This window comes from Muscardinus avellanarius (assembly GCF_963383645.1).
Source record: "Muscardinus avellanarius genome assembly, chromosome: 6".
Lineage (NCBI taxonomy): Eukaryota > Metazoa > Chordata > Mammalia > Rodentia > Gliridae > Muscardinus > Muscardinus avellanarius.
Genome location: NC_137791.1, coordinates 65,772,712 through 65,783,017, shown reverse-complemented (window position 1 = coordinate 65,783,017; position 10,306 = coordinate 65,772,712). Strand labels below are relative to the sequence as shown.

The following is a 10,306-nucleotide window of genomic DNA, read 5'->3' as shown; positions in this document are numbered from 1 at the left end:
CATTGCAATTTTTCTTTGTCTCTTCTGTTTCAAAGGTTAAACCGGCTGATTCCAGAAGCTCAGAAGAAAAGCAGGTAAGCATATTTCAGGTTGGCTGTGAGGTTAAATTATTTATGCAACTTTTGCAAGAGTTGTCACAAACATATTTGTTGCAATTTTATTTATCTTCCAAATCAGGCCTGTTAATTCCTAAGTACTTATTTCTTGCTGCTACAGCTCCAGGCCAGTACTAAGCATGGTATAGGTTTGAAAAAGATGTTTTTGTAAACTAGATTTTTAATATAATAAAATTATGCTCCAGACCACTATCACTTGTATAAAATGAGCTCTATGAATTTATATGATTTTTTTTCTTTCCATGAGTTAACATGCTGTTTTGGAAGCAGAATAGTTCCATCTTTGCTTTATTTACTGAAAGGCTGGGTTTAATATTCACTTCAGATTTTGGGCAGAACTGTTGGTGTGATGATAATACAATATTGCCTAAGATATTTGCTCAGAAGCCCATTGTGAAAAGTCGATTTATGCTGTTTGTGTCTATTGTTTTTGTCAGCTGACTTTAGATCACATTTTTCTAACCAAGCATAAGACCAAACCAAATTCTTTCTTCAATGATTTGACCAGCATCATAGATGTACCTGCCCCTCCACAATAGATGAAACTGAGCCAGCCAAACAACAAATGGGCCTTGTCCGCAGGAACTTGGACAAAAAGGCACAGAGAGTTCAAATCCAGAAGAACAACACAGAGGCCAGTGTAGAGTGGCCTGGGGTCACTGCAGTTAGGTCACTTAATGAAGACACCACAGGAGGTGCCCTGTGTGTGGTCTGTGAGTGTGTGGGATGGGTGAGTGTAGGTGTGTCTGCTTTGCAACTGACCTGAGAATGCAGGTGTTGAATCACAGTAACAAACAAAAGAAAAACCAATGTTTCTAGAGAAGACAGAGACCATGCTGGGGGCAAGAATTAGTCAGTGCTTCACACAGAAGAAAATGTGACACAATGCATCTTAACCAGGCACATGAGGTTATGACAATATAGTCGCTAAGTGTGTGCATGTATATATACAAACAAGAGAAAGGTGAAGAGCTCAAAGCTCAGACTTTGAGAATCCCAGTATGTAAGGATGTACTCCAGAAGATGAACACTGGTTCTCTGTGTGAGAATTGCTGAATGTTTTTAGTCAAGTCACTTTGCTTATCTATATTCTCTTTATATTACTCTTTTTTAAAGTATAAATTTAACTTATAAATACAGTCTTCCTGAGCCTGTATTATATGCACCATCAGAATATATATGCACACATATACATACACACATATATCTATATGTGTGTTCAAAGTTTCACATATATATAACTTAAGCACACACACACACACACACACACACACACACACACACAAGTTTACTAGATAAGTTTTTTGTTGTTTTACTAGATAAGTTTTTTGTTGTTTTCAAGTCAGACAGGCAATGCGCCAGTAAAAGCATGTCTAACAGAATAGCTCCCACACCCAATCATCACATTTATGAACCAAAAAGGATCAGTCTAGTAGTTTTTGCATCTTCTTAAAAATATATTTTTATTGGTGCCTTGTAATTCTACATTATAATGGGGTTCAAGGTGATAGAAACATACAAGCACACAGCACTTGGTGTTTTGCAAAAAAAAAAAATACCCTCTTCTTTCAGAAAAAAAAAAAATTAGAGATGCTCAATATGAAGCCATTGTGTTCAGAGCCATCCATGGGAGAGCGCGTGAGTGCTCATCCCTGCCAGGTGGCCGTGGAAGGGACTGTGTGGAATCTGAGGATCCTCATTCCCAGGGACAGGGCTGCAAAGCGATTGGGCCCGGACAACACAGTCTCAGATGACCCTTACTCAGAGCAATTTCTACTTCTCTTCACTAGCTTATTATCATCATTTCCCAAACAGATTAACTTGGCTAAAGGACAGGCCATTCCTCTTAGTTCTTTGGCACCTTAGAGAAATTGACCTTTGGTGCAATGATGTTTACTGTCTGCTATGACAGTCAGTAGACACGTGGCTGTTGAACACTGAAAATGTACTAGTGCAACTGAGAGACTGAATTTTTATTTTTAAATTTTAATTAACTTATATTTAAATACCCACAGGTGGCTAAGGATACTATTTTAGACAATATAGCCTTAGAGTTTCTTTTTGCTGCCTGGAGAGGGAACTATGAAGAGCAACAGTAACTAAGGGCACCTGTGATTTAGGGATGCTTTACCTAAGAGGAAAATCCAGCCAGCAAAGATAGAAAGGAACAGGAAAGCACAGTGTTGAGATCACTGTTGAAAGCCAGTGTGCCGGCGAACCCTGTATCTACCTCTTATCACCGTTAGTCACATCGTGGCTGGGTCTTCTGATAGGTAATGTAGGGAAAATGGCTATACTTATAGGGTATCAAGGAAACTAATATTTATAATGTCCTTTGAAAAAATGCCTGGCCCACAGCAAGTGCTAGTAAGAATTCAATAAATAAATCTATAAATAAAAAGTAAATTATAAAATAGGTATCTAAGGTTCTGGCTGACTATATAAATGCATATTATGCTGCTTACCTATCAGGATTGATATAGTTAGTTGTTTTTCTAACTTACAATTTGAGATTTCTGTTGTTTTTATTTTGTTGTCTTGTGTTTTATGGTACTGGGGATGGAACCCAGGGGCATTTGACCTCCGAGCTACGCCCCCAGTCCTATTTTATTATTCTTTATTTTGAAACAGGATCTCCCTGAGTTGCAAAGGGCCTCACTAAGTAGCTGAGATTGTCCAAGTACCACGATCCTCCTGTCTCAGCCTCCCAAATGCTAGGATTACAAGCCACCAGACCCGGCTCAAGATCTGTTTTCTTTTTCTTTTCTTGATAATGACAAATACCCACCTTTTTTCTTTCTTTCTTTTCTTTTTTTTTTTTTTTTTTAGCTTTACAACAAATACCCAGATGCTGTGGCTACATGGCTAAAGCCTGACCCATCTCAGAAGCAGAATGTCCTAGCACCACAGGTATTTTTAAATTTCTCAAAACTAAACAACAAAAATGTAGACATGAGACAGCTACAAGCAGTATACTCTCATAGGTTAAATGGATCTCATTCAGCTGTTGATAAATGTATGTTTAGGGCTCCAGTTGATATGCCATTTTGGCTTCTTCCCACCTTAAGGCATCCACCAATAAGGCTGAAAATTGAGACCTACTTTGGATCATAAAAACCAGCTTTGGAATAAAAAAAACTAAGCATGTATATGTCCACTAATCTATGCATTTTTTTCAGAATGCTGTGTCCTCTGAAGAAACTGACAACTCTAAACAAGAGGTAAGGGTAAGTTCTCACTTTTGCTCAGAAAACCATCACTGAGACATAGTAGAAGCCCTAGTCTGGGTTTTCTTCTGAGGAAATTCCATTAGCAAGTTTTCTGGTAAACCCCAGTCTAAAACTCTCTCAGAAATATGACACATATTTACTAAAAGTCAGAAACACAGGCTTCATCGGGTAAATTTAGTGTTGCAGAAAGTATCTACTAATACCTGTTATTTGAAACACTGAACTTCCTACAATTTATTTAATGTATTTTAACAATGTCTTATCTAACATCTGATATGCATATTATTAATGCCCATGAAAGCCAAGGTTTTGCCTTTAGACTGTTTCTGTTCCTCACATAATAATTGGTTTCATGATCCTTCTTTTTATGATGTTAATTTTTCACTGAGCACAGGATAAATTTATTTTCCATTAAGGTTCAACTTGTATATGCAAAAATCTCTAATAAGGAAAGTTAGATGAATTTCTCATTATATTTGTTGATTTGAAGTTTAATAAATATTGTTTAATTCAATGGACAGATTTTATCTGTAGTTAGTATGTATATATATAACAATCATCTTTTGATTATCTGTAATAACAAGGAGGTAGCTATAGATTTTTATTTACACTTTAAAATATGGATGTTCTGATGTCTTGAGAATTTTCATTTCAAAGAGAAAAATCAATCTCACAATTTTGTATCTGTGTCTATTCCATCATATTTAACTGTGTAAGGAAAAACATTACCAATATGAATGTTATAAATACATATTTGGCTTGAAAATACCTATGAAAAACATGTTTTTTGGAAAGCATGAAAAGTACCTCAGAATGTTATTTCACTTATCTCTGTGTCAAAAGAGAAGATGCTTACTTTAGCTCCTAAAAGCCATGAAGTATATCATAAGTGCAAAGTTATAGGTAACTAAATACAAGATATCAAATTACTAATGTCCTATAAAGGATAAAGGAAAATAAAACCCCAGAACTAATTTGTTGGGCTGTCTTATTTTTAGACCCTCCCAAGTACGTCCAATGAGAGCCATGACCACATGGATGACGACGATGATGGAGACCAGATGGACCGTCAGGCCTCTGTTGACTCAAACGACTCCGATGACGCTGATCAGCCTGATGATTCTCACCATTCTGACGAGTTTCACCATTCCAATGAGTCTGATGAAGTCAATGACCTTCTTACTACTGCTCCAGAACCTACAGATTTCTTTGAGACAAACCCCACAATAGAAACATACTATGATGGCCGAGGTGACAGTGTCTTTTATGGACTGAGGTCAAAGTCTAAGTTCCCCATTTCTGAAGTCCAGGTAAGTCTCTTAACAGACACATTCAATGGTTATGACTAACACTCAATTTCAAGAAGTTATTACTCAGCAAGCAAGAGAGCATTTATTAGTAATCTACTTTACGACCACTGAATACAATTGTTTTTCCTCTTGGTGGTTTTTAAGTTCACAATTTTTCTTCCTAATTTTGTCTCTCAAACACAATTCTATTTTTCCAAATTCTAACTCAAAAGCATTTGTTATAATTGCTTTTTTTTAGATAAAAAGACTTCAGAAAACTGCAGTTATTTGCAAAATATAATAGTCAAATCTTAAAAGTTAAATACCTAATAGGACAAAGGAGTAATGGAAGATCTGAAGTCAGGCTGAATTATACTAGGTCAATAGCCAAAATAATTTTTTAAAAAACTAAGAGGAATGTGGAGTCACAAATTATACTAAACCTGGAGACAAAGGATCTGAATTTGACTTTGCCTGGCCTTTTACTATTCATTTTATGTTTTAGCTTTCAACTTACTTTCTTTTATGTAAATCAGAGATAACCAGACTACCTCATGGATTTCATTCCATAGATAAGTGATATAATTATTAAATTAAAGATGATTTATGTGAAGGGGAGTAGTAAAGCACAAAATAACAATTAGTTTCCTTCAGCTAAATTTAGATAATATTCAATACTATTTGGCCTAAAAGCTAGAGACCTAAAAAGAATTATAATATTACCACCCCTGGCTGTTCATGTAACTCTTCTTCTGTTTGGGCTGTGGTTCAGCTTCCAGATGCTACTGAGGAGGACGTCACCTCACATGTGGAAAGCGAGGAGTTGGAAGAGGCACGCAAGGCTGTCCCTGTTGCCCGGCACCTGAAAGTGCCCTCTGTCTGGGACAGCCATGAAAACAGTCAGCTGGATGATCAGAGTGTGGAAACCCACAGCCAGGACCAATCCAAAGAATACAAGCGCGACGTCAGCCAGGAAAGCAGTGAGCATTCTGACGTGATTGACAATCAGGAAAGTCCCAAAGTCAGCCAGGAAGACCACAGCCAGGAATTTCATAGCCATGAAGGCAAACTAATTCAAGACTCTACCAGTAAAGAAGAAGGCAAACACCTGAAATTTCGTATCTCTCATGAAATAGAGAGCGTATCTTCTGAGGTCAACTAAAAAGAAAAAACAAAATACAATTTCTTACTTTGCTTTTAATAAAAAGAAAAAAATACATTATAGAGGGTCGGTAGAGAATACTAAATGCTTATTTCTCAGTTTAGTGGGAGAATGTATATGTATTCAGATCTGGAAATAGGTAATGTTTTCGATAATTAGTTTGTTGCTTCATGGTAACCCCCTTGTACCCTAAGAGCTTTGGCATTTTGTCTTTGTTCTTTCCTTAGAAAAACATGCAAACTATCACTGCATTTGAATGTTTGTTATTCTTTTATGAATAGAAAAGTATGTAGAAAAAAACTGCTTTTTCACACTTAAAAGAGAATATAACATTTTGTGTCACTATGATTAATCTTTTTTTTAAGTTAGTATATATTTTGTTGTGATTATTTTTGTTGGTGTGAATAAATCTTACATCTGGAATGTACTGAGAATGTGGTGGTGTCGGTTGTATTTCTTATTTGGTTTCCCACAGTTGTCTTGCAATTAATAAAATGTACCATTTTAATAAACCTGCTGGATTTAGGCGAGAGCTGTCTAGGGTTAACTGCAGATCAGTCATAGGGCTCTGTCTGAGCCTAAATTTCCAGTCAATGAAATAAGGATCAAATGGAAGTGGGTATTCCACTCAAAGTCTTCCAGCTATGCATGGTTCTCCAGAAGTGCCCTTTCTTAATTTTATGATAGATCAAACAAAAGGTGAATCGAAGCCCAGATGCAATCACAAATCCATCTTATCATTTTTAATCACTACCCATCAATTTGCTCAGAAAACTTGTTGCTTTTCTGCCCCTGATGAAACTTTATGTAGGTTTTAGAGCTATTGTGATCACTCTTAGATAAGAAATAGTCCCTTAATAATGGAAAAAGTTGAATGTCGTTTCAGGTGACACTCAAAATTCTCAATTTCATTCAAAACTGAAATATTTAGAAGACTAAAGTGGAACAAGCTTCTTAAATTCCATGGCTCATCTTCTGCTCTTTCTAAAGCTAGATATTCTGTGCAGAATTTTTTTTTCTTGGTACTAGAAGTTGAATTCAGGGGCATTCTACATCTGAGTTATATCTCCAGCTCTATTTTATTTTTTTATTTTGAAATAAGGTCTTGCTAAATTGCTGAGGCAGGCCCTGAACCTTCAGTCTTCTGATCTCAGCCTCTCAAGTACTGGGATTATAGATGTGTACTACAATGTCCAGCTCCATAAAGAACTTTAATTTTTTTCTATTTTCCCTTGGGACAGGAAGGAAGAAATAAAATTGTAAAATATCTAAAAAAGAAATATCAAAAACAAAATTAACAGAGTATGGTTAAACCAGTGATCACAGGAAAACCCATAGCCTTAAATATTTGCAGCAACAAAAGTAATAGAACAAAAATATGCAACCTGAGTTTAAAAATTAGAAAAGAACCCCAAAAGCAATGAGATAGAGAACAGGAAAAAGCAAAAGCCAATAAATCCAAATTTTGATTCTTTGTGAAAAAAGTCAACAAAATAGATATACCACTATCTAACCTAAAAAAGGACAAAGCATACAGCAACAAATAAGATGTAAAAGCAAGGAGATAAACAATGAAACAAAAGGACACTTTAAAAATTAAAAGAGACCACTTTGCACATTTGTATCCAAATAAAATGGAAAACCTAGATGACTTGGATAATTTTCTTAAATTTAAAATTCAATGTATAAATTCAACTAAATGTGTATAATTTTTGTACCATCATAAAGTTGAAAAACTTTAAGTCAAGCACTGTGAAACTTGGCACATGAATAGATAGATCCATGGAAGAAAACATTATTGCCGAAAATAGATTCAAATACATGTGAAAATTATATGAAAGATGACAACATTTTTCTTTTCTTTCTTTCTTTCTTTCTTTCTTTTTCTTTTTTTTTTTTTTTTTTTTTTTTTTTTTTTTTTTCAGTACTGGAGATGGAACCCAGAGGCATTTTACCTCTGAGCTGCACCTCCAGCCCTAGTTTTTATTCTTCATTTTAAAACCAGGTCTCACTGAGTTGCAAAGGGCCTCACTAAGTAGCTGAGTCTGTTCGTGAACTGCCATCCTCCCGTCTCAGCCTCCCGAATGCTGGGATTACAAGTGCATGCCACCACACCAAGCATCATTTTTCAATAAATTAGATAAATTTTTCAATAAATTAGGTCAACTTCCTGCATACCTGTTTGGACTAAGATCAAATTGGATCCATATCTTACACTATGCTTCAAAATAATACCAAGTAGACCAGGGATCTCAGTTTAAAAGGAAATTTTGAATACATTAGTCAAACATATGAGTTGTGTGACAGTCTTGGTATGGGGAAAGCTTTTCTACTATGAAAAGACAATCTCATTCCACAGTCCTGACAGACACCATCAGTCAAATACAGCAGCCTCTTAAGCTCCCATCTCTTCAGTCAATACAACATCACAATCAACCACAGATGATAGCTTGATGCATTGTATTATCTCCAAATGCCATAGAATGCAAGCATCTCATTTTCTCTTGGCACATGGCTCAGCAGTATGTTCAAATCCGAGGTCTGTCCAAGTTCATCCTGAAGTCTGATCTTTGAATAGTGGTACCATTCTAGGATGATTCCTGGAACTGCTTTTCTACCAGTCAGAGTTTAGTAAGAAGACAGAAAACACATGAGTCATTTGAGCAAAGAAACTTTAACATAAAGAATTATTAACTAGAAATGAGCTAACCAAAGATAATAAAAAAACAACTTTCATGATACCATAGGGCTGAGGGTACTCAAGTAAGAAATAGACTGCAAAGGGCCCTCTCTGCAAAGCTGAGATTCACACTTCATTGGAAAGGTATAACTGCAGCCTAGGGGATGGCAGAGAAGTTTGCTATGTTATCCCAGGCCAGATCTGGTCCACAGCTGGTGGGCTGAAGTTAGCAAACAGGATACATATCATAGGGGTGCCAATAGACTGTGGCTGGCAAGCAGAAGACCATGGTGCAGGGCAGAATGAGTGCCACTGGGTGTTGTGTGTATACAGTGCTGGGCAGCCCCACCTCAAGGAGAAAGCATAGACTGGGAGGCCAGTTCTGCAGTGTCCCTTCAGTGCCCTCTACTGACAGCGTGCCATTGTGCCAGCTGGCAAAGGAACCTCATTTGCAGGTCCAACTGCTGAATCACAAAGCTGAGCAGGCAGTGAATTTGGATCAGGCAGATAGTAAACTGATAGCTGAACAGGTTTATTGGAAAAAGGATAATTCCCGTCCTTGGCCAAAAGTGTACAAAATAAGCCCGGGACACCTTTTTATAATAGAATGAAAACAAGCACTCGAAGATGACATGGGGTCTTGTCCATGGGACAAGAGAGAAGACTTGAAGGGGACTTTTATTGGCCAAAAATAATAATAAAAAATGCCAACCAAAAAAGGAGTAAAAAGAATAATGGCAGCCAGATGTGGTGGTGTGCACTTGTAATCTCAGTACTTGGGATGCTGAGACAGGAGAAAGACAGGTTTGAGGCTGGCCTTGGAAACTTATCAAGACCCTGTTTCAAAATAAAAATAAAAAATAGACTGAGAGTATAGATCAGAGGCAGAATGTTCCTGGGTTCTATCCCTAGTACCACATGTTTTAGAGATTTTTATTGGAAGTTTTATTATGTAGGAATGGTTGAGTAAATCATTCACCAATGGTTACTAAACTCACTCCAAGCCCCCATACTCTCCCCAGAGGTCAGAAAGTGGGGCTAAAAGTTTCAGTCTTCTCATCACGGCTTGCTCTTTCTGGTTCCTTCTGGCTCCATCCTGAAGCTCTACAGAGACCCTAGCTACCACTCATCTCTTTAGCATGCAACACCAGACTTTTATCACTCTGGAGTGACCAAGTATTCTAGGAGCTGAGGACCAGGAACTGAGGAATCAAATCAATCTTTACTTCTATTACTATTCCATAGTAAAGAACTCTTATAAGCTAAATAGAAAGAGGGCAAATAATAACAGAGAGATTTAGAAGAATGTTTAAATAATGCTTTTGTTGTTGTTGTTAGTATTTTTGGTGCATTGCAATCATATGATTGATAAAGTTCAGAGTGATAGAGGCATATGTCCACACAGCACTCCTACAGCCCTTCTCCAGTTTCCATCCCACTCTGTCTTCCTCCCCACCTTCCTAGGCTCAGTACAGCAATTGACTTTGATAAGTTTGTGTATGTACATCATGATCATTGAGGTGTTTCCCTCTTTCCTCCTCCCATCTCGCTCAGTTAGATCCCCTTCTTTGCTCCACTAAAGTTTCTCCTCCTTTGTCTGGAATATCTGCTATGTTCCAGTTTCTAGCTTCTACATACAAGAGAGAACATATGACCCTTCACTTTCTGTGACTGACTAATCTCACTTAGCATAATATTCTCCACTTCCATCCATTTCCTTTCAAATGATGTAATTTTGTTCTTTTTATAGCTGAGTAGAATTCCATTGTGTATATATCTCATAATTTCATAATCCACTCATCTGTTGAGGGACATTTCAGTTGATTCCA

At 36.9% G+C, this 10,306-nt stretch overlaps 1 protein-coding gene across 1 annotated transcript; it reads left to right on the top strand.

The window, feature by feature from the left end:
- Window positions 1–681: 681 nt before the first annotated feature.
- Window positions 682–5,797, top strand: SPP1 (secreted phosphoprotein 1; the record flags this gene model as incomplete). Its single annotated transcript, XM_080697840.1, is given in 6 exon segments — window positions 682–767; window positions 769–811; window positions 2,946–3,026; window positions 3,296–3,337; window positions 4,345–4,656; window positions 5,408–5,797. Coding segments are annotated over 6 exon segments (954 nt in total).
- Window positions 5,798–10,306: the final 4,509 nt, after the last annotated feature.